A 24,926-nucleotide genomic window follows, 5' to 3' on the forward strand; every position below is an offset into this window, starting at 1 on the left:
TCTTGAGGATATTTTTATTACATGTAGAACAGTGTTTTGTTTCAGGTGGAAGAGGGGAAAGTTTGTTTAAAATGTTGTATGTATGTTTTGCGGTGAGAATATGTTGTTTATAATATTTTACTTCCTTCTCGCAAGTATCACAATAAACCATATTTATAGCGTGAGAAAACGTGGTGTTTTATATATATCACTGTGCTTAAAATAAAACACTTTTGAGCTTTACAGCTCCGTTTTATATATATCGCTGTGCTTAAACTAAAACACTTTTTCACTCAGAATCATCTAAGTCATAACTATCACATGAATACTCAGAATCATACTCAGAGTCATCAATAAAGCTACTCTCATAACTATCATTTGAGCACAAACTATTAGTATCATAACTATCATCTGTGTTCAATGAAATACTATCATCACCATCGTCCGAGTTCAATGAAATACTATCATCACTATCGTCCGAGTTCAATGAAATAGTAAAATCTTCACTGCTGTAATGACTCATATTTAATTAGCAGAAAAAACCTTTCCATCTATACCAATATACTTTCTTTCATTAACGGATTCAATCTCTACATTTTTAATATCAAAAGTTATCTTTAAATAATCTCTAACTATCATAGAACGAAATGACATTTCACCAGAAATATTAACATCATTCATTTTACTTAGATCTACACCCTTTGGATTATTAAAGAAAATACAAATGTCTCCTCTAGAATTATTAATGGTCTTATCATTCTTTTTCAAAGTATCGTGGTCAATCACTTTTTCAAGCTTTGAATAAATTGCCAGGAGTAGAGGAGAAACTTTTGTTAGATTTACTTTAATGGATGTCTTTCCAGGTATAGTTAGAGCTCTTCCTTTAAATGAAATAGAGGGGCTCATGTTATTTTCCATAACTGGTTTTACCCAAAAATTTCCATATTTATCTTTGTTCAATTTAACATCTTTGACATATTTTTCTATATCTTCCACCGAAGTAGAGATTGATTGAAATTTGTCTTTTGTGCTTTGAAACATTGTATTTATTAATGAATAAACTTGCGTTTAGTTTAAGTAAAAATTTACTATATAAATATGATAAGTTCTGAAGGATATTTAGAATTTCCAGACTCTCCATATGATAAATTAGAGAATTGTCCAGCTTGTGATAGAATAGGGCTTAATAATGAGGGTTCATATAAACAATGTTTATTCTGTGATTATATTCTAATTAATGATAATAAGAAATATAAAAAAACATATAACTCTTTTAAATTAGAACCAAAAATGAATTACTTTACAAGATTAATAAGAGAGATGAATGTTAAGCATTATGGTGATAATACACCATTTCTTACAAGGAAAGAGACTCTTTGTATTGAGGAAATGTATAAGGGTTTAATGATATTTATTATTCAAAATAATTTTAATGGAAATGTTAATACAAGATACTATATAAATAAAATAATGAATTATTTTGAAATTAAACCCGAACTCAGGATAAAATATAGAGTTTCTAAAATAGCTCAAAAAAAGTTAGATGACTTGTTTTCCAAATATATAAATGAATGATTTTTTACCCGTTTGGGAAAATAAGATAAAGTTTAATAACCATAAAAACATTCCAAATTCATTGAGATGTCTAATAGTTGGTTCAAGCGGATGTGGGAAAACCTGTTTACTTTTAAAGATGCTCCTTGGTCCTAATTTTTTAGATTATGATAATTTAATAATTTTTACAAAGTCAAGTTTTCAACCCGAGTATCAACTACTCTCACAGGGTTTTAATGCAGGTCTTAAAAAGGAAGACATTATCGGTTTATTTAAACTTCAAAACAAACTGAATGATTATAATATTGAAGATATAATACAATTATTTTGTGATACACAGAAATCAAAATCGAAACCCATAACTTGTATTCTCAGTGATAATACGGATGATATACCTTCACCTCAAGATTTAGATAAATCAAAAAAGAACCTCGTCATCTTTGATGATTGTGTTAATGAGAGAAACCAAACAGTAATGGATAGCTACTATACAAGAGGGAGACATTCTTCTTGTAATTGTATATATCTTAGTCAATCATATTTTCAACTCCCTCGACGCTCAATAAGAAACAATGCCAATACTTTTATTTTATTTAAGTTAAATTCAATAGATGTAAATAATTTTTGGAGAGATAATTGCTCTACGTTATGTAGTAAAAAAGAATTTGAAAATTATATGAAACACACGATTGGAAAATATAAATATATTGTTGTGAAACAAGATGAGATACTAAATGATATTTTTCAATAAATAAATACAGAAAATGAATACCGAAGAAAGAGAAAGAAAGTTTAAGGAACATCAACAATTAGTTTCAAAAGTTGTTAAACAACAGGAAGAGATAAAGAAGAAACGGAGACAGAAACTAACTGGTGAAGAAGCCTTTGAAAGAAAACAAGAGAAATTCTTTAAACCACTTTTGAAAACTCAACACTCACCTACAGTTCCCACGGTAGAATTTACTCCGAAAAAACTTCAAATGCTCAAAGATTTTAGTCAGATAACAAAACAAGAACTTGGTGAATTAGAATATGATGACGAGGGATTATTTCGGAAACTTGAGCAGGTAAATCAACCCCCTAATTATGTTGTGGAAGCTCTTCAAAACAATGAATATTCGGCGGGTTCAAAAACCAGAGCAGGTCTAATTCCAACAGAAGAACCAGCAGTGTTTCATCTTGTGGAAGAAAAGGTATTGATATTTAATGATGAATTGATGTTCTTGAGTTCTACTCAACCAAATGTTAAATTAACTCCAAGATTAATGTTTCTTCTAACAAACCCCGGATTCAGCGGTTCAAAATATTTTGAGGAACCACTTGATATGGAAAGAGAGGAAGATAGGGTATATATTGAGTTGTTAAATACACTTGATTATGGAGTTTCTGTTGCTGGTAAAAGTAAGAAGAATGAGAAGGAGAAACATATTATTGATGCTTTAAGTAAGCTTGGTTCGGGTGTTAGTTTTCTTCCAAATGACCCATCACAATTAGTTAATAGGCTATTATTGTTGTTAGGTAGTAAGAAGGCTGGAAACAACAATTGTTTTAATGAATCCTCAGCCATTTTAGATCAGTTGATGAATATGAAAATAATTAATAAATGTCAATACAAAGATATTTTATTAGATATTAAATAAGATGAGAAGCACAATTCTTAGTTTTAATTTCACAACGAGCGATTACACAGCTTCATTCCCTTACCCACTACAACTTGACCCCCTTACCTCATATGAGGCATCTTTATTGTCGATGGAAACTTATAATACCTTGTTTAATATCACAGAGAAAAACAGCAAGTTTAGTTATAATCCAGGAAGTGGATATAAAACTATAACTGTTTCACCTGGAGCTTACGAGATTTCTCAAATATCTTCAGAAGTCTCTCGCCTTATGAAAGAAAAAGGTGATGAACCAAAAAATATTGTAATAGATATTCAAAAACACACTTCAAAATCAACTATTAAACTTAAAAATAATTATAAAGTTGATTTCACGATTGAAAATTCGTTTAGAGAGCTATTGGGTTTCTCTTCAAAAAAGATTGAAAATAACGGGACGTTTTACAGTGATAATGTTATCCAAATATCCTCCGGTATAAATTCAGTATTAATTCATTGTGATTTGATTGATGGTGCTTATAACGATGGAATAAGAACAAATACAATATTTTCATTCAGTGCATACTCAACCCCGATTGGTTATAAATTTAATATGGAACCAAAAAATCTTGTCTATTTACCTGTGTCAGGAAAAACCATATACAGAGTAAATTTTAGGATAACCGACCAAGATAATCGTATGATATCCTTTAATGATGAAATTATATCCATCAGAATTCACCTACGTGAAGTTTTTCAATAAATAAATAATGGTTATTGTGAGAAAACACGAGTTGGGAAAATATAAAATAATTACAGGGGAGGGCATGTTCCTTTCACCAGACTATACAAGGTATGTGGGTAGAGGATACTATAAACCTAAGAGACAACGAGGTGTAGGTCATCAATTTCGAAATAAAGGAGATGGGATAATTGATACTCTAATGGGTATTGGTTCAACCATCCTTAAACATAAAGACCTAATTGGTTCAACTGCTTCTGCCGTGGGCTCCGTTGCGGGTGCTATAAAGAGTATAAAAGATGCTCAAAAGGAGTCTCATAAATTACAAGCAATCAAAGAAATAAAAAAAGGTAAAACTCAACTATCTTCACAAGAACGACAAAAAATCATTAAAATACTTGGGTCAGGGTTTCAACAATTTTAATGCTATATAAATACAAGTATGGAAGCGATTGATAGTATCTATGATTTGGATGATACGATTATCATTTCAAACTCCACTAAAAAGGAAGACTATTTTAAGGTAAATGCTATAACAGGAACAGACTGGAATTCAAACGGAACAAAAAGTTTTGAAATAAATAATCAACAAACTTACTTGAATATAGCTGATAGTTTCTTGCTGTGTAAATTTAAATTCACTAAGGCTGCGAATAATACTAATGCTACACTCGTAAATGATTTCTTCTGGAAAATGTTTGACAGTGTCCGCCTGTATATTGGAACACAAGAGGTTGAAGCGGTTGATTATGTCTCTGCTACATCTGAAATGATGAAATTTACACTATATTCGTTTAGTGATAGAATGGGTAAGGGAGCTGTTGAAGGTTTTATTCCTGATATGTCAACGGGTACAAACGCAGACCCTGGTTATAGTCAAAGGAAGTCAATGTATAATGATGAAACAAAAGCAGTGAATAGTTTTACCGTAGCAGTACCTCTTAAAGGTATATTTGGATTTTGCGATTATGATAAAGTTTTGTATGGTCTTAAAATTAGATTTCAACTACAAAGGAATGATAATGTAAATAGGTTGCTTTTTGGGGATGAAAATGCTTTTGGAGACAACAATAAATTTGTTATTAATGATTTGTGTTGGTATATCAGTGAATATACTCCTAATCTTAAAACGGAAGAGATGTTAAATAGAAGACTTAACTCAAAGAAACCGCTAAATGTATCATACCTTAAAAGAAGATGTCAACACGTTAAACTGGAACACACTACCTACACTTGGAATTTGGGTGTTCTTCAAGGAAAGCCACGATACCTCTGGCTCATTTTTAAAAAACCAGATGGAGAGGACGGTACTAATAAGAATAATGCGCTGAGTGATAATGCTAAGGTGAAACAACTTCGGGTTTCTCTTGATGGCACATTTTATCCGCGAGATAGATTGGAAATTGATTGGGAAAAAAATGATTATGCGGAAGCCTACAAGTCCTACCAAAAGGTGTGTGAAAGTAATGGTAATAATGATCCTATTTTGGATATGGTTGCGTTTCAAAAACTTTATACAATCTACGCAATTGACCTGAGTTCTCAAAAGGAAACTATAAAGTCTAATCGAGTGGATACTTCTCTATACATTGAAAGAGGGGAGAGTGAAGAGGTTAATGCATATTGTTTGCTTTTGGAGGAAACAGAATTACAGATTAATACAGATAATGGTGTTATGATTAATATCACATAGGTTTTTTCTCATAAATAAATGGTTGGGGTATATGTTAATCAAATCAATCTTAATAAATTAACATCTTGTATTCAAAATCAAAAGCCTTGTATTATTAATGTTAATACAATTCAAAGAAAAGGAGCTGTAAGAATTGATGTTTTACTCACACACACACAAGTAAAAACACTAAATGATGTTGGATCACTTAAAATTAAAATGACGAAACCTATGTTAAAGAAATATTCAATAGATGAGTCAAGAGGAGGATTTCTCCCGTTTCTAATTCCTTTATTTGCTGGTTTAAGTGCGGCGGGAGCATTGACTGGTGGTATTTCAGCAGCGGTAAAAACTGCTAACGAAAGGAAGGCACAACTAAAAGCTCAAAAAGAATTGGAAAGACATAACAAGGAGTTGGAGAAACAAATTAGTGGAAGTGGTGTAATTGTAGATTTTGCTCAAAAACTTGAAAGTCTACCTGATAAAGCTAGATTGTTGGTTGGAGATATGCTTTCCTCTATCGCTCAAGCGGGTGTTAAACTAACTAAACGGGGTAATGGATTGTATCTTTCTCATAAATAAATGGATAAATGGTTTAAACAATTTGGAAAGAATACAACGTCAAATATAGAACTAGCTAAGTATTGTAAAACACTAAAAATTGATAATGTGGTTATTTGTATGAGAGATGAATTAACACATATAAATAAGAATACAAAGAATATTATTATGAATTTAGACACACAGAATGGTTCTCATTGGGTTTGTATTCATAATAGTCAGGATAAATATTATTTTGATAGTTATGGTATGCCACCACCTGTTGAAGTAATACAATTCTTACAGAATGGTGTTTATCAAACATTCCAAGTTCAAGAAATTAATTCTAAATGTTGTGGCCAATTATGTTTATATGTATTATTTCAACTCAACAATAATGAAAATTTTTATGATATCATTTTTTATCTAATATAAATGACCTATGTTGGAAAAGATGGTTCTATCTTTGGAAAATCCTCTCAGGATATTGATTTATCAAATTATTATACAAAGGCACAGGCTGAACGACAAAAATATAGTGTAAGTAAAAATATTAATATGAAGAATACTTATAAATTAATCAATTATCCAAACCCTACAGATGCGAATGACTTGATTAGATTCAGTGATTTATCACAATATATATCTTTAAAGAAAACAGCACGTTTTGTGAAACAAGTAAAATTTACAACCACAACACCTGGTTATACTGACCATACACCTTTCCTCATTGAATTTAACTACCTGCTTACAATTAAATTTTATAAAGAAGGACATTTAGTTAATATGCGAATTAATAAATGGGGGTATGATATGCCTGATTTAGGGTATAATTGGTCTTTTTCAATAAACATAGAAGACCTACATGATTTAAATCAGTCTCGTAAAGAAGAATATTATCCACTTGGTGAAGATAAGGATTTATGTGGAAGTACAATTAGTAAACAACAAATACGTGATTTTAAGAAAATAAAAATATATGATAGTATAGCGATGGTTCGCATGACAAAGAAGGAAGGTAATGAGATAAGGATAGAAAGCCGAGGAATACAAACCGATTTGGTAGTGGGAAGATGGGGTGGTATTACCTGTCATAATATTAATCTCACATATATTTCTGATACATAAATGGCAGGAAGAAGACTACAAGAGAATTATAATTTTTGTATTCAAGGATACCTACAAGAAAAGGGTGCTCGGTATTACATACCTTATGATTTGGAGCATATACATGGGAATTTTGTCATAAAAAACTGGCCTTATACTGATATTGTTAAACCCACAAATAGAGACTTGTTTAAAATATTAAATAAAAATGAACTTCTCAAAGTTATGAAATATAAAACTCTTTTAGAAATCGTCAACAAATCTTATTGGTATCCTATTATGAGAAAAATAATTATAGATACAAGAATATCTCAAAATCCAGATGAGTATATGTATAATATTCTTTGGGGTTCAAACTCAAGGGTAGCAAGGGATGAGGAAGGAGTTGAAGAAGAGAAGGAGGAAAGAGAGAAAAAGGAGAAGGAGGAAAGGGAGAGGGAGGAGAAGGAGGAGAGGGAGAAAAAGGAGGAGAAGGAGGAGAGGGAGAAAAAGGAGAAGGAGGAAAGGGAGAAAAGGGAGAAGGAGGAAAGGGAGAAAAGGGAGAAAAAGGAGAAGGAGGAGAGGGAGAAAATGGAGGAGGAGGAGAGGGAGCAAAGAGAGAGGGAGGAAAAATATAAAAAGATGGAAATCACTGAGATTCATAAAAGATTGAGTGTATTAAAGCAAATAAATCAATCTCAACGCACCGAAGAGGAAATTAAAGAATTAACAACTCTTATGAAGATAATGGTTTCAAAAATAAGAACGTCAATGTCTTCAATTTCAGAGATTTAAACGAGAAAGTGGTGAAGAAGAAGAAGAAGAAGAAGGAAAAGATTATGTGATTGATGATGTTGGTGTCATTGACTTTAGTTAGTTTTTATTTGTAAATAAATGGAGGAGAGAGTGAAGGCATTCCTTAGGATTCTTTATGTTTTAAAAATAAAGATTGAAATGTATATGTTGAAAACCAAAAAGGTTTTGATACTCTGTCGGAATTTTTCTGATAAATAAATATGAGTTATTGTCTCAAATGTAAAAAGAAAACTAAATCTAAAAATATCTCTTATGTTAAAGCTAAAAATAATAGAGTTTATCAAAAAGGAATATGTCAAGTATGTGGCTCTAAAAAGTGCCAATTCATCTCTCCTAAAAGAGGAGGAGACATACAAAAGTTTCTGTCAGGAAGTAAATTTACAACAACTGGAATTCCAGGGGAATTACACCTTCCAGGGTATTCTTTCTGTGGTCCAGGAACAAACTTGGATAAAAGATTAGATGAGGCTGACAATCCTAAACCTTGGTCTAAACCTACAAATAGGGTTGACGAAGTGTGTATGAAGCATGATATTGCTTATGGGAAAACCACTACGTTGACTGAAAAACATAAAGCCGACAGCGAAATGTTGTATAATTTGTCTTTGATACAAAATCCAACGTTGAGAGAGAAAGTTGATAGGTTTATTGTGAGAAATTTGATAAATGCTAAATTGAAACTTGGTCTTGGTTATTCCTCAAAAAACTATTAGGCTCTAATGATGCCATCAAGACTGAGGAGCTTTTGGCTGAAGAATTACACAAACCTATAATCACAAAGTTTAAAAGAAGGAAGGTTTATTCTAAATACACTGACCACATATGGTCCGCTGATTTAATTGAATTGAATAATGACAGGGGATACAGGTATGCTTTAACCGTTATTGATTTGAGGAGTAGATTTGCCTGGGTTGTCCCTTTAAAAAATAAAAGGGGTGATACTTTAATGTTAGCCTTTAAGCTAATATTTGATCGGGATAAAAGGAAACCAAAGAAGTTATGGACTGATGAGGGAACAGAGTTCTATAACAAAATATTCATGAAATTTCTTAAGGGGAAGGGTATTAAATTATACAGCACCTTTAATGAAGGAAAGGCAGTTGTTATTGAGCGTTTTAATCGTACTTTAAAAGAGAAATTATATAAAAAATTCACACAACTCGGTTCTCAAAAATGGGTGTATTTAATTCAGGATATTGTAGATAATTACAATAATACAGTTCATTCATCAACACAATCAAAACCATCAGAAACATTTACAAAATTAGAATATGAAAAGGAGATTAATTTGAGAAAGCCCAAGTTTAAAGTTGGTGATATTGTAAGAATATACAAATGGAAAAGTCATTTTGAGAAAGGTTATACACAAAAATGGACTCGTGAATTATTTAAAATCATTGATGTAATGGATACAGTCCCTTGGACCTACAAATTATATGATTTAAATGGAGAAGAAATCTTGGGTTCATTTTACTCACAAGAATTACAAAAAACACAAGTAAGCAGATAATACCCTTGAAAATAATAAATAAATAAATAAAATGTAATGGGGATACGTTTTTAAATCTGTGAACCCCAAACACAGAATCCCACAACTTTTTAGTTGGGGCTTAACTTTTGTGTGTGTATAATGGGGATACGTTTTTAAATCTGTGAACCCCAAACACAGAATCCCACAACTTTTTAGTTGGGGCTTAACTTTTGTGTGTGTATAATGGGGATACGTTTTTAAATCTGTGAACCCCAAACACAGAATCCCACAACTTTTTAGTTGGGGCTTAACTTTTGTGTGTGTATAATGGGGATACGTTTTTAAATCTGTGAACCCCAAACACAGAATCCCACAACTTTTTAGTTGGGGCTTAACTTTTGTGTGTGTATAATGGGGATACGTTTTTAAATCTGTGAACCCCAAACACAGAATCCCACAACTTTTTAGTTGGGGCTTAACTTTTGTGTGTGTATAATGGGGATACGTTTTTAAATCTGTGAACCCCAAACACAGAATCCCACAACTTTTTAGTTGGGGCTTAACTTTTGTGTGTGTGTGTATGTGCGAGTGAGTCATAATAATATACAAACCCTAACCCAACCCCATCCCTAACCCAAACCCATCCCTAACCCAACCCATCCCTAACCCAACCCCATCCCTAACCCAACCCCATCCCCAACCCAACCCCATCCCTAACCCAACCCCATCCCTAACCCAACCCCATCCCTAACCCAACCCCATCCCCAACCCAACCCCATCCCTAACCCAACCCCATCCCTAACCCAACCCCATCCCTAACCCAACCCCATCCCTAACCCAACCCCAACCCTAACCCTCACATTCAAAATCCCAACCCTAACCCAACCCCATCCCTAACCCAATCCCAACCCTAACCCTCACATTCAAAATCCCAACCCTAACCCAACCCCATCCCTAACCCAACTCCATCCCTAACCCAACCTAATCCCTAACCCTCACATTCAAAATCCCACCCTAACCCTAACATAATCTTTTTTTTTCTTCTTTTTTAAAAATACGTATTTCTTTTTTTTTCTTCTTTTTTTAAATACGTATTTCATTTTTATTTTTTTTCCTCTTCCTCCAATTCTGTCTTTCAAGGCTTTCAAGTTTGAAGAAGTAGAAATGGGAAGAAAGAATTTTCCAGCATTTTCTTCCTCGAACTTTCTTGATATTGCTTAAATCAAGCGTCATTAAACAAAGAACATTGTTCATTGCTTTAGAATGCAAAGAGTCTCCAAGATGTACCCCACAGGTAGAGTCTCCAAAATAAAACCAACTTTCCAAGTTCCCAAGGTATAACCACAATCCTGTTGAGTCTCCAAGATAGGTATCACATTCCGAGTTATCAAAACAAAACCCCCATTCAGAGTCTCCAAAACGAAACCAGTTTTCAAAGTCTCCAAGGTAAAACTCTTTTCCTAATTTTATGAAATTTAGTGAGTCTCCAAGGTAGGCTCCACAGTTAGAACCATCTAGGCAGACCTCATAATTAGTTTTTCCCAAATTTAGTGAGTCTCCAAGGTAGGCTCCACAGTTAGAACCATCTAGGCAAACCTCATAATTTGTTTTTCCCAAATTTAGTGAGTCTCCAAGGTAGGCTCCACAGTTAGAACCATCTAGGCAGACCTCATAATTTGTTTTTCCCAAATTTAGTGAGTCTCCAAGGTAGGCTCCACAGTTAGAACCATCTAGGCAAACCTCATAATTTGTTTTTCCCAAATTTAGTGAGTCTCCAAGGTAGGCTCCACAGTTAGAACCATCTAGGCAGACCTCATAATTTGTTTTTCCCAAATTTAGTGAGTCTCCAAGGTAGGCTCCACAGTTAGAACCATCTAGGCAAACCTCATAATTTGTTTTTCCCAAATTTAGTGAGTCTCCAAGGTAGGCTCCACAGTTAGAACCATCTAGGCAGACCTCATAATTTGTTTTTCCCAAATTTAGTGAGTCTCCAAGGTAGGCTCCACAGTTAGAACCATCTAGGCAGACCTCATAATTTGTTTTTCCCAAATTTAGTGAGTCTCCAAGGTAGGCTCCACAGTTAGAACCATCTAGGCAGACCTCATAATTTGTTTTTCCCAAATTTAGTGAGTCTCCAAGGTAGGCTCCACAGTTAGAACCATCTAGGCAGACCTCATAATTAGTTTTTCCCAAATTTAGTGAGTCTCCAAGGTAGGCTCCACAGTTAGAACCATCTAGGCAGACCTCATAATTTGTTTTTCCCAAATTTAGTGAGTCTCCAAGGTAGGCTCCACAGTTAGAACCATCTAGGCAAACCTCATAATTTGTTTTTCCCAAATTTAGTGAGTCTCCAAGGTATAACTCTTTGGCTGGGTCATCAAGGTAGAACTCGTTCAGTGGGTTTTGTTTTGATAACTCACAATAAGTATCATCATGGTAGAACTCTTTTTCAGGATTTTGTGGATCTCCAAGGTATAACTCTTTGGCTGGGTCATCAAGGTAGAACTCGTTCTGTGGGTCTTGGTTGTTCAAAAGATCTTCAAACAAAAAAATAACTTTATCCCAAGTTGTGTTAAAAGTAGAATTTTCATTTCGTAGCTCAGATACAATTTCCTCCATCGACAAGAGGTTCGAGTCCAGTTCATCAATCTGAAGGTTGAGCGCTACACAGGTAGTAGGACTCCATGGAATAGCAAAGTTATCCCATTCCATTTCGGCATAGTAGTCCATTCTCAAGTGAAGCAGAAAGCGTGTTTGAAAAAGCCTGTGTGGTCGGTGCCTTTTATAAGGACTGGGTGTGTCTTCCTGTGGAAATTCCCTGGGCGTGTCTTAACTGGAAATGATGTGATGGAAATTCCCTGAAAATGATGTAATGTATTACCTGGAAATGATACAATGCTGAAGAGTTTATAAAGTGGGTGGGACTTAGCAAAAGTGGGAGGAGCTTAGCAAAAGTGGGCGGGGCTTAGTAAAAAGTGGGCGTGGCTTAACAAAACGTGGGCGGGGCTTAGTAAAAAATGGGCGTGGTTTACCAAAAAGTGGGTGGAGCTTACCAAAAATGGTATGTGGCACTGGAGGCGCTCAAACAAGAACATTGAGGGAGGTTTACCATTTTATCTTAGCTCAGTTAAAATATCTTAATAAAGAACCAAACTCAAACATATTTTTTGTTAATATATTAGATGGTGAAGAGAGTTGTAGGAGAATTAAATTATTTCCCACGCATAAACAAATATTTGTAGGGTCGTTGTTTGAGTGGGTTATATTCACCAGATGATATTAAGAGTAAAAGGTTAAAAGGTCCATGAGGTCAGAAGGATCACAGGTGTTTAAGTGGTCTAATGAATAAGGATAACATGTCAAAAGGTTAGAAGGTTCGTAAAGAACAGGGTGAGAGAAATATAGGTGTTTAGGGGCAATGAGGGAGGGAAAGAATTAATATGGAAGTGAATGGGTCAATGTTTGAGTGGGTCAAAGATTAATCTGCCAGATGATATGTAGAAGAAGGATGATAGGTCTATAAGAGAAAACAAATATTTGTAGTGTTTGAGTGGTCTAATGAACAACATTAAGGATAGGTACTACAGACAAAAGGTTCATAAAGATGAGGGTGGGAGAAATAGAGGTGTTTATGATTTTTGAAAAAGACAAGGGGGTAAATGACATTAGATAGGGATTTCCCATGTTAAACGGAGGTGTCCCAGAAGCAACATTATTACACTACTATGGTGCCCAAAAAAAGGCCAACCCCCACTCTGCGGGGAAAAATGGCCTCTAAAGGCCTTTCTTTCTTTCTTTTCTTTCTTTTTTCCCATATCTATGCCTCCTCACAATTCTATCTCAGAGTTCTACGGACAGTTCCTTGGACTTTGTGGACTTTCTGCTCTGTCATGCACTGTCAACTGTGGGTCCTTACATAGAAAGGTTTGTTTCTTTCTAAATAATGTCTAACCAATTGAATTGGCTGCAGATGGACTCCAATCAAGTTGTAGAGACATCACAAGGATGATCAAAGGAAATTGGATGCACCTGAGTTCAATTTGAAGTGCCAGAGCAAAGGGGTTGAATACTTATTGACTCAAGACATTTGTGCTTTTCATTTTTTAAATCCACTTAAAAAAAAAAATTCCACTTCGACAGGATGGGGTACTACATGTAGATCAATGACAAAAACATCTGTTTAATCCATATCAAATTCAGGCTGTAACACAACAAAATGTGAAAAAAGGCATGGGGTGTGAATACTCTCTGAAGGCACTGTATGATTCCTTGGGCTACTCAGCCTGGATAACGTCTTGCAAGGAACGTATCGTCAGAGCAAAGGGGTTGAATACTGATTGACTCAAGACATTTCAGCTTTAAATTTTAAATTATTTTGTAAAAATTTCTAAAATAAATATTCCACTTTGACATGATGGGGCATTATGTGTTGATCAGCGGCAAAACAAAATCTCAATTTAATCCATTTTTAATTCAGGCTGTAACAAGAAAATGTGAAAAGTCAAGGGGTGTGAATACTTTCTGAAGGAAATGTAAGTGACAAGAACAAGCCGATTAGATTTTGGTTCAGGTCTGGATCCAGTTCTGACCTATCAGTGGAATACAAAACGTAAACTGCAGAACCCGGTGGAGGTATGCACTCTACCGAATGCCGTTCTAGTTGATGTAATGGTTTTATCTCCATTCCATCAAGACAATAGTTCATCGTCACTTCGTTTTGTCCTCCTAGATGCCACCCATGATATTTTATGTAATCCTTGCTAACCCTAATCCATTTTTATCAACCTGCACCTTATGTATATTTGTACATTTCCTCAGTTCACCTGTACTCTCCATCGGTTAATTTTTCAACCAGTCACTTTCTGTCACTAAAGCTCCTCCATTAGCTTTGACTTCTGTAGAAATCTTTTTTTTTATTTTAAATAAGGGTCTGTGGAAATCTACATTAGCCAATGACCAGAAATACAAAAATCAGAATTTGGCTCAAGAAATTGGCAGGGCCGCAAAGTAAAGAAAACCAAGTAGACAAGAGACTGCACATGCAATGCTAGCACAATGACGCAAGTAAAATCGACTCACCATTCTCCTTGCGAAGACGGGAGATAAACTTCTTGGGTGGGATAACGCCAACCTTTTTCTTCTGGGTTGCAATGCTGTGGAAGAGGTCAGCAAGGCACGTAAGCAAGTTCTCTTTCTTTTTGGGCTGTGTCTTGTAATCTAGGACCTTTTCCCGGAATGGCTTGCAGAAGTAAAGCGCTTGCAGTACAGAGTTGCAGTAGCAAGTGTTTCCAAACTAGAGAAGAAAAACAGAGCTCAACATCAGAAAAACATGATGACAGAAAAGCAAAAAAAAAGATTTTAGCAAAAATTCAGAAATATCCTAAAAAATACAAATTCAATGCGGGACAGAAATCAAGAATGGCACACATAAAAGATTGAGTTACAATGAAGGCCTTTAAAATGTACAAATTACACCCTCAAATAATGAATGAGAAGTTTAAGGTCATAAACAAATGGCCAAACATTTATTGACTTTGGAGTTGAATGTGAGCTCTGAGAGAGTAAAGTTTACTCGTGCCAGTGTGCATCAGGGAACAATGGACTTTATCAACCAAATGTTGATAAGAGTGTGTTTATCACATTGGGAAGCAAGGCGACGTCTGCACCGGACATCGAGCGCGAGCTTTTCATCAGAGAAAAAGAGACTCCGTTATAAGGAGAAATGGCATCCCTACCACTTCCTTGTTCCATCACCCTTCCCGCAGACAACCCCCTCTCACAGGTTCCTGCAGGATGCAGAAGGTCTGCGATTTAACCACTTCTGGTGAAACTCCAGAAATCCACGTTCGCTGCTCAGTTCCTCTTTTCTCTTGTCTGTGGATTCAACTTCCTGAGACTGTTCAATGTCTTTCTTCCCTGCAGGGATTAAAGATGGCTGCTCACCCCAGGTCATCCTCTATCTATACTCACAACTTTTTTTTTCTTTTTTTTTTGTATACTGAATCGAGGCTCGTGAAAGAGCTGACAACCGCGAAGGAAAGACAGCACAGGGGGACCACGAGGGAAAGACAGCACAGGGGGACCACGAGGGAAAGACAGCACAGGGGGACCACGAGGGAAAGACAGCACAGGGGGACCACGAGGGAAAGACAGCACAGGGGGACCACGAGGGAAAGACAGCACAGGGGGACCACGAGGGAAAGACAGCACAGGGGGACCACGAGGGAAAGACAGCACAGGGGGACCACGAGGGAAAGACAGCACAGGGGGACCGCGAGGGAAAGACAGCACAGGGGGACCGCGAGGGAAAGACAGCACAGGGGGACCGCGAGGGAAAGACAGCACAGGGGGACCGCGAGGGAAAGACAGCACAGGGGGACCGCGAGGGAAAGACAGCACAGGGGGACCGCGAGGGAAAGACAGCACAGGGGGACCGCGAGGGAAAGACAGCACAGGGGGACCGCGAGGGAAAGACAGCACAGGGGGACCACGAGGGAAAGACAGCACAGGGGGACCGCGAGGGAAAGACAGCACAGGGGGACCGCGAGGGAAAGACAGCACAGGGGGACCGTGAGGGAAAGACAGCACAGGGGGACCACGAGGGAAAGACAGCACAGGGGGACCACGAGGGAAAGACAGTACAGGGGGACCACGAGGGAAAGACAGCACAGGGGGACCGCGAGGGAAAGACAGTACAGGGGGACCGCGAGGGAAAGACAGTACAGGGGGACCGCGAGGGAAAGACAGCACGTCTCTGTCGTGCTGCCCCCTCGTCGTGCTGCCCTTTTCTGCCCTCGTTAACCCTCCTCAAGCTCGCCCCTTACTTTTCAAGTTTGTTGGGTTTTTTCTCTCTCCTTCTATTTCTTTCCCATTTTTTGTTCCACAACTATTTCATCTCCAGTTTTCCCTTCCCATTCTTTTTCACTTCCTTCTTGCTGTTTGACTTTGTATCAAGGCTTCTTCACCCCGTATTCTCGTTCTCCTTACCCTCCCCTCAGCCATTCTTCCTCCAAGGGTCCCTTTGTTGTCCCTCTACTCTGCTCTTGGTGTGTTTCCCCCTTTCCACTATGTTCTTTCAGTTCTGTTCTGTGGTCCAGCTCTTCCATGAGCTTTGACTTTGCATACAAAAAACCCATCAGCCTCACCTTGCTTCTTCTCAAACATATAAGACTATTTAGTTGATAAAATTTCATTCAGATCCTTCTGTGGAGCTTCCTTGTAATATGTATGAAAATAATAATTAATCAAACACCACATTGTGAAGCGTACGAATATCCAGTGAACACAACATGAACAAAGAAAACCTCACAAAGCATGAATCTGATCATGATCCGATTATAGACGCCCTTAAACATTTCACCTGCAACATCATTTTCCAACAAATTTCACCTGTGGATAATTAGCCTGCAATTAAAAGCAATTACTGCATGCATATGACTTCGTCTTTTGTTTTGTTTTTTCCATGAGACGAGGCAGTAGAAAGCAATGTACTTACATTAACCAACCCAAAATAATGTTCATTGATAGGGAATTGCTCAGGACCAATCTCTTTCTCCAAAGCAGAGGCATTGGCGCCCTTGAAAAAGACAAAAAACAACAACGTATTAATGAAGAAAACATCACACAAACCGTGGCAAATATTTTGATTGGATGCTCAGTTTGATACCTAAGGAATTATCCACCTCCTGTCATGGAAGCAAGTGCATTGTTTGTTTTTCAAAAGCTAAATAAATAAATGAAATAGAGGTTAATGAAAAAACCCACAAAAGGCAAAGCAACCGAGTATAGAAGGTTACCGTATTGATAACAACGCAGTGGGAAGCAGGTGGGCAGGAGACACCACATTGTTTAACTACGGCGTCATGCAACGGGACAAAAACTGTCCACAAGAGGAAATAATGAAGATGAAATAACAGGTCATGTGCTACATGAGCATACATCTTCAGAAAGAAGGGGCCTGCGGAGGAGAGCCCCCCCACCCCCAGAATAGATTGGTTATTTTCATGGCATCAATGATATTTAGTCAGCAAGGCAACTTATCTCCATGTGTGACAAAAGGAATGAAAACCTATGGTGTGAATTTCGATGAACGAGGCAATCCTGTTTATGCAGACCACAACGAACCACAAAAACATAGTAGAGGGGCCGCGTCAGCTACCAAGTTCACGACCTGGTTTGCACGTGGTCTTTGTAAATGAACGAGTGGTTTTCGTTGACCGTCGTGATTAAACCGAGTACAACAAAACAGTTGGACGACTGCGATTCGAAGTCTATTAATAATTTTACCAACAATGCAGCACGGCCGCAGCTTTAGCTTTCAGAGCAAGACAATTCCATGACATCCTGACATCGAGCAGATTCACAGTAAAATGACAGAACATTCGACGTTAATGATGTCGTGAATTGGAGTTGGAAAATTCACCAAAATCACGTCCTCCCACTCCTGAAGGAATGACCTTGGAGGCTAAAAGCCGCAAATATCCACGAGAGCACTTGCTCTGACACCGATACTTGCACCTGTATTAGGTATGGTGATAGGGAATTACCACCTCTCCTCCCAGTCCCTCCCCCTCCAATATTTGCGTATTATATTGAGAGTACAGCCACATCAGGTCTTGGACTTAACACGCCCTTAAAGCTCATCTACACCACCAGTCACCACCATCCTAAGTTGACAACAGAGCACAAATCCATAATGCAATACCACTCCAGCTCATTCTCCCTCTGTTGCCTCTCTATGCGGCGGTGGAATCTGAGGCTTAGAGCCATTGGCATCCAAGTGGAAGGCCGAGTCTCAAAGTGTGCTTCTTGTTCATGCAGAAAAGTTTGAAGGCCTCCAGCCGTTCTTTGTTCTACAGCAACCCAAGCCTCGTGGAGGACCACGCACGTATAGTTCAGGGCATGTGCATGTTAACGTGAATATAACAATCTGGACATACTATTATAAATAGAACACAACAAATCATAAGGGATTTGAACCTGAAATCCGCTCATCATGAGCGATGTACTCTGATGGGATGAGCAAAGAAACCAATTATCCGCCAGACTCTTTATGCACATAACAACCTCCACCCACGCCATGCAACTCTGTCACATGCATTCTTCCAGAAATCCAAATCTTGTTACCTTTGCAAAGTCAAAATTCAATGTTCATCTCCGTACTTTCATTTCTCTGTTCACGTTAACCACTTTAAGTGAGACCACATAATACCCTACTCAACGCAACGAGACGGTGCCCCAGTGGGGCTCGATTCACTCCAAGTAGTTAATGATCGAACCTTCTCCCAAAGTCCTGTTCTCCCACATGGTTTCTCCTTACAGTACCTACCCATGAGCTTTTTATACAATTTGCTGACACCAACAACCACCTCTCCTCCACCCCCAACAACCACCCTCCCCCCACCAACTTATTCTGCAGTGCTTCCCCCCTTTAATTTCTGTGCATTCTGGGCCACCTCTTTCACAAACTGAAACGTGTGTGTGTGTGTGTGTGGACACACGCACACGATAATACACACACACACAATACATGCACACACACAAACAATACAAACACGACAATACACACACACACACAGACACGACAATACACACAGACACGACAATACACACACACAATACATACACACACACACACGCCATATACACACACACACACACACACACACACACACACACACACACACACACACACCATACACACACACACACGCCATATACACACACGCCATATACACACACGCCATATACACACACGCCATACACTCACACACGCCATACACACACACATGCCATATACACACACACGCCATACACACACACGCGCCATACACACACACACGCCATACGCACACACACGCCATATACTCACACACACACACACGCCATATACTCACACACACACACACGCCATATACTCACACACACACACGCCATATACTCACACACACACACGCCATATACTCACACACACACACGCCATATACTCACACACACACACACACGCCATATACTCACACACACACACGCCATATACTCACACACACACACGCCATATACTCACACACACACACGCCATATACTCACACACACACACACACCATATACTCATACACACACACACGCCATATACTCACACACACACACACGCCATATACTCACACACACACGCCATATACTCATACACACACACACGCCATATACTCATACACACACACACGCCATATACTCATACACACACACACGCCATATACTCTTACACACCACACACACACACACACGCCATATACTCACACGCCATATACTCACACACACACACACGCCATATACTCACACACACACACACGCCATATACTCACACACACACACACACGCCATATACTCACACACACACACGCCATATACTCACACACACACACACACGCCATATACTCACACACACACACACACGCCATATACTCACACACCACACACACACACGCCATATACTCACACACACACACACGCCATATACTCACACACACACACACGCCATATACTCACACACCACACACACACGCCATATACTCACACACCACACACACACACGCCATATACTCACACACACACACACACGCCATATACTCACACACACACCATATACTCACACACACACGCCATATACTCACACACACACACGCCATATACTCACACACACACACGCCATATACTCACACACACACGCCATATACTCACACACACACGCCATATACTCACACACACACGCCATATACTCACACACCACACACAAACACGCCATATACTCACACACACACACGCCATATACTCACACACGCCATATACTCACACACCACACACACACGCCATATACTCACACACACACACACACACGCCACACACTCACACACGCCATATACACACACACACACGCCATATACTCACACACACACACACACACACACACACACACACACACACACACACACACACACACACACACACACACTCACACACCTGGTGCTGTTCTGCCACTTCGTTTCTCGCACGATTGACAGTTCAATGTTCAATGTAATAATCTTCGCCTGTAGATCGAATATAACTGTCTTTTCCCCCTTAACACACAAACTACACCAATCTGAGCAAACAACGAACTTACGAATCACTATCGATTACAAATCATTCACAACGACCAGCAAACAAAATACGAAGCCGCCAACTTATTGCTTTTCCCCATAAATGATGAAACCAAACACGATTTAACCGGCTGCACCGAAGACTCCATGATGGACTTGAGGAAAACTTCAGTTTAGCTTCGGCGAACCATCTTCGAGAGAGAGAGAGATGGAGCGTATGAGCATCAGCTCAGACCTCAGACGGCGAGTCGGACGGACATCGTGCCCGATGGGTTCGCTACGCTTAGTACAAATCAAGCTCGAGTGGAGGACGGCCTGCTTATTGTTAGAGCACAGCAGCAAACCACGTCGGACAGGCCGTTTATTTATTTTTGATGCGTCAACCGTCAACTTGACCTCGAACGGAACACACTGCTCTCTCTACCTTATGCACAGAAAAACAGGCCGGCACGATGCTCATGGTCTCTCCGGCAGCCGATCCGATCGCCGGAATGGCAAGTTCACCCAGGAGTTGGGGAAGGAGAGGGGAGGAGAGAAAATGGGGTAAAGCTGAGGCCAGGGCGCTTGCGCCCAAAAGCGCTTCCGGAGCCCGCAGAGCCGCTAGTCGAGCCCGTGGTCCCACCGCGGCCTAGTCGCGCCGCCGCGAAGTCAGAGCGGACGTCACACTGTAAGCTGTCCGCCTTGATGGGGATGCGGCCGTGAATGTCGGCGACAGGATTGGGGCTGCTGGAAAGGGCGCGCGTGTGAGACGCGGAAGGCGTACCATTGTACAGATGGAGGCGAGGTTGCGGACGGTCATTTAGCACTTCCGTCTGGTGTCAGCCATCTTGAAACGGCGGGAAGGAGCGGAGCGAGGAGCCGAGGACTCACGTGAGGTGTCCGCGGCGGCGCCGCTCCCGGCTCGTTCCGCTCAGGCAGGCGCTGAACACCCCGTGGAAACGCATGGACCTTGCGCACCACGTTCACAGCACTTTCTCTTTGCCCAATTACGTGACGCCATTGTTTTTAATTTGAGTTTAAATGGCGTTGTCAGAGCCACGAGGATCTATATATGCCACACAGGTAAACACGCTGGCAGGAAAGGGAGCTATCATCTTCCAACAGGCATTAACAGGCTTTAATGGAGTTTAACGGTTAACGTGGCTGGGTTTACCTAGAACGGCACTCGGTTGAGCACATACCTCCAGCCTCCACCAGGTTGAACAGTCTATGTTTTGTATCCCACTGATAGGCAGAATCTGGATTTGGACCTGAACCAAAATCGAATCGGGTTCTTCTTATCACCCACCCAAATCATTCACCAAGTTTTGTAATGCCATCCACAACTTTTTGAAATATCACGCTGTATATCATTTTTGACTTTATCACTCAATGGTGAAGAATCACTTGGATATTCAAAAAATTGTCTGATCCGGATTCGGATCTTCACCAAAATCTAATCAGTTCATTCTTGTCACACACACAACATCTCCACCAAGTTTCGTCCGAATCCGTCCATAACTTTTAGACATATCGTGTTCACAAACAGTCAAACAGGTGTGAAAACATGACCTCTGTTCACCCTCGGTGGTGGAGGTAATAAAGAAGATAATTCAACAACAAAAACCACTTATATGTATTTTCTGGCAAGCAGGACGAGTCGTTTACAAAATTGTTTATTAAAGTCACAAAAAGTATTTTATATAAAAACTAGAGCAATGCGACTGTCACCAATATGCCTCCGCATAGGCCCACAACGGGTGGATGCCCTCGTTCACGGTCCTAAAAATAAACAAGTTTGAATTTCAATCCCTTCAGCTGTTTTCAAGCATCACATTTTCACCAGCCATGACAGGTTTCACATCGATCGGTGAAGCAGTTTCAGAGAAGGGATTTTTTAAAATATCGGCTTTCAAGCTAACATGGCTGCCATACCACGTGACATGTGACCTTAAAAAATGTACACTCTGCATATGTATGGGTAGGGAGGGAATCACATTTGTGAAGTTTTGTGTTGATCGGATAAGGTTCGTTTTTCTATCCAAGATGGCTGCCAAACCACATGACCTACGACATCATCATTTTCAAACTAAATGCAACAATGGTGTTAGATGACATTTGTAAAATTTTGCATCAATAAAGTAAGTGGTTTCAGAGATATAATTATTTAATATTTTAGTTCAATCCAATATGGCTGCCATACCATGTGACCAATGATGTTATTAGTCCCCTACCGGTGTACACCGGAGGGGACTATAGGTTTGCACTCCATCCCCCCGTCTGTATGTCTGTCAGTCTGTCAGTCTGTCCGTCCGTCACGCAAAGAACAGTTTTCCGGACTTTTTTTTTCTAAACTCTTAATGCTTTTGGTCCCCCCCCCCCCCCCCCCAAAAAAAATAATTAATTTTTAATAATTTAATTTTAATAATTAATTTATTAATAATTTTTTGGGGATTTTTGTGTGAAGGTTAACAGGTGTTAGCAGTAGTCACCATGGAGTTTGATGCAGGGAAATTTACAGTGACCCCTAGTGAAGCACGGGTCAGAGCGTTAGTAAAATCGGACCTCTTGAAGTTGCCCAAACATTTTAACATGGAGGTCCGAACTAATATGAAGAAGGCAGAGTTGCAGACAGTGGTGATACAATCTTTGGTGGGATTAGGAACATGGGAAGAGGTAGCCTGGGAGTGGTTACCAGAGGAGCAAGAAAATTGGGAGCTCCGGAAACTGGAGATGCAATTAGAGCCAGGAAAGGGAAAAAGCAGACGAAAGGAAAGCAGAAGAGAGAAGAGAAGAGAAGCAAGCAGAGGAAAGGAGAGTGGAGAGAGAACTCCAAGAAAGGTTAGAAGAGAAAAAAGCAGAGGAAAGGAGATAGGAAAGAGAACTCCAAGAAAGGTTAGAAGACAAAAAAGCAGAGGAAAGGAGAGTGGAAAGAGAACTCCAGGAAAGGTTGGAAGAGAAAAAAGCAGAGGAAAGGAGAGCTGCAAGAGAACTCGAAGCAGAGGAGAGAAGAGCCGAAAGGGATTTAAAGGACCGTGAAGTGGCGCGTCAGCAGGAAATTAAAGTCAAGGAGCTGGAGTTAATGAGAGAACGGGGAGAGGTACCATCCCTGCTGACTGGTTCGACACCCAGTCAGAACACCTGGGATGTTGGCAGACATGTGAGGCTGGTCCCACCCTTCAATGAAAAGGAGGTAGCCAAGTTTTTTCCACACTTTGAGAAAGTGGCTCGACAGTTAAACTGGCCTGAGGAGTATTGGTCCATACTAGTGCAAAGTGTTCTGGTGGGTAAAGCTCAAGAGATTTATTCGGCTTTTCCGATCGACCAATGTGCAGATTACGAGGTATTGAAGAAACACATTCTCAAAGCTTATGAATTGGTCCCGGAAGCTTACCGGCAAAAATTCCAGAATGCCAGGAGGAGGGAGGGTGAGACCCATGTGGAATTTGCCAGAGTGAAGGAAACCATGTTTGATAGTTGGTGTGATTCAAAAGGAGTTGGGAAAGACTTCGAACTATTGCGACAATTTATCCTGGTGGAGGAATTCCAACAGTGTGTCCACGAGGACATTAAAGTTCATCTGGAGGAAAGGAAAGTACCAAAGTTGTATGAGGCAGCCACCATGGCAGATGACTATGCCTTAACACACAGGATGGGGTTCCGCAACCCGAACTTCTCGCCCAGGCCTGGCCAGGGGAGCTATGGTACATCAGGGGCGGAGAATGAGAATCCATGGGGGCGGCCTCGGGATGAAAATGAGGTCCACTTTGACACCCCGACTTCTAGAAATCAGAAGACTGCGGTTCCAAGACAGACCTGTCGTCTGGGGGACTCGAGGCGGACCGCCGCCCCCATGCCTTGGCAGACCACGAGATTCTCCTCCGGGCCGACTTGCACATTTTGCCATAAACCTGGACACTGGAGGTCCAACTGTCATGCTCTGGGAGAGGAAAATCAGGAGTGGAGTTCGACTAGTACGACTCCAAATGCAATGGCCATTGTGAGAAATCGCCCTCAAAAGGGTTACCGACCATTTATTTCCGAGGGGTTTGTGTCACTGGATGGAGCCTCGACTAACCGGAGACCGGTTCGGATATTGAGGGACACAGAAGCACATCAATCTTTAATGCTTGAAGGCATCTTGCCATGGTCCGAGGAGACGGCAACGGGGGATAGTGTTCGTTTACAGGGGATTGGTGGCTGTGTTAGTGCTCCACTTCATGTCATCCATTTGGAGTCCGATTTGGTGTCAGGACCGGTCACCGTCGGTTTAAAAGCCACGCTTCCTGTAGAGGGAGTATCTGTGGTTATCGGGAATGATTTGGCCGGTGGTCAAGTTTATGGTAACCCGAGG

General features: G+C 39.6%; 1 protein-coding gene across 4 annotated transcripts in view; it reads right to left on the minus strand.

The window, feature by feature from the left end:
• The window catches only part of USP46 (ubiquitin specific peptidase 46), an 85,498-nt gene extending 64,002 nt beyond the window's left edge, over positions 1 to 21,496 (minus strand). The window contains exons 1-3 of one of the 4 annotated variants that reach the window (XM_068113941.2): positions 21,357 to 21,496; positions 16,957 to 17,037; positions 14,541 to 14,754 (exon numbers count right to left, since the gene is read on the minus strand). In XM_068113941.2, the coding sequence (XP_067970042.1) occupies positions 14,541 to 14,754; positions 16,957 to 17,037; positions 21,357 to 21,392 (331 nt within the window). In that variant the 5' untranslated portion in view covers positions 21,393 to 21,496. Of the gene's footprint in view, positions 1 to 14,540; positions 14,755 to 16,956; positions 17,038 to 21,017 lie in introns of all 4 variants that reach the window. The other 3 variants (XM_068113943.2, XM_068113942.2, XM_078776682.1) reach the window with 3 other exon arrangements.
• Between the last annotated feature and the right edge of the window lie 3,430 nt (positions 21,497 to 24,926).

This window comes from Myxine glutinosa, chromosome 4, assembly GCF_964187855.1.
Source record: "Myxine glutinosa chromosome 4, kmMyxGlut1.1, whole genome shotgun sequence".
Classification (NCBI taxonomy): Eukaryota; Metazoa; Chordata; class Myxini; order Myxiniformes; family Myxinidae; genus Myxine; species Myxine glutinosa.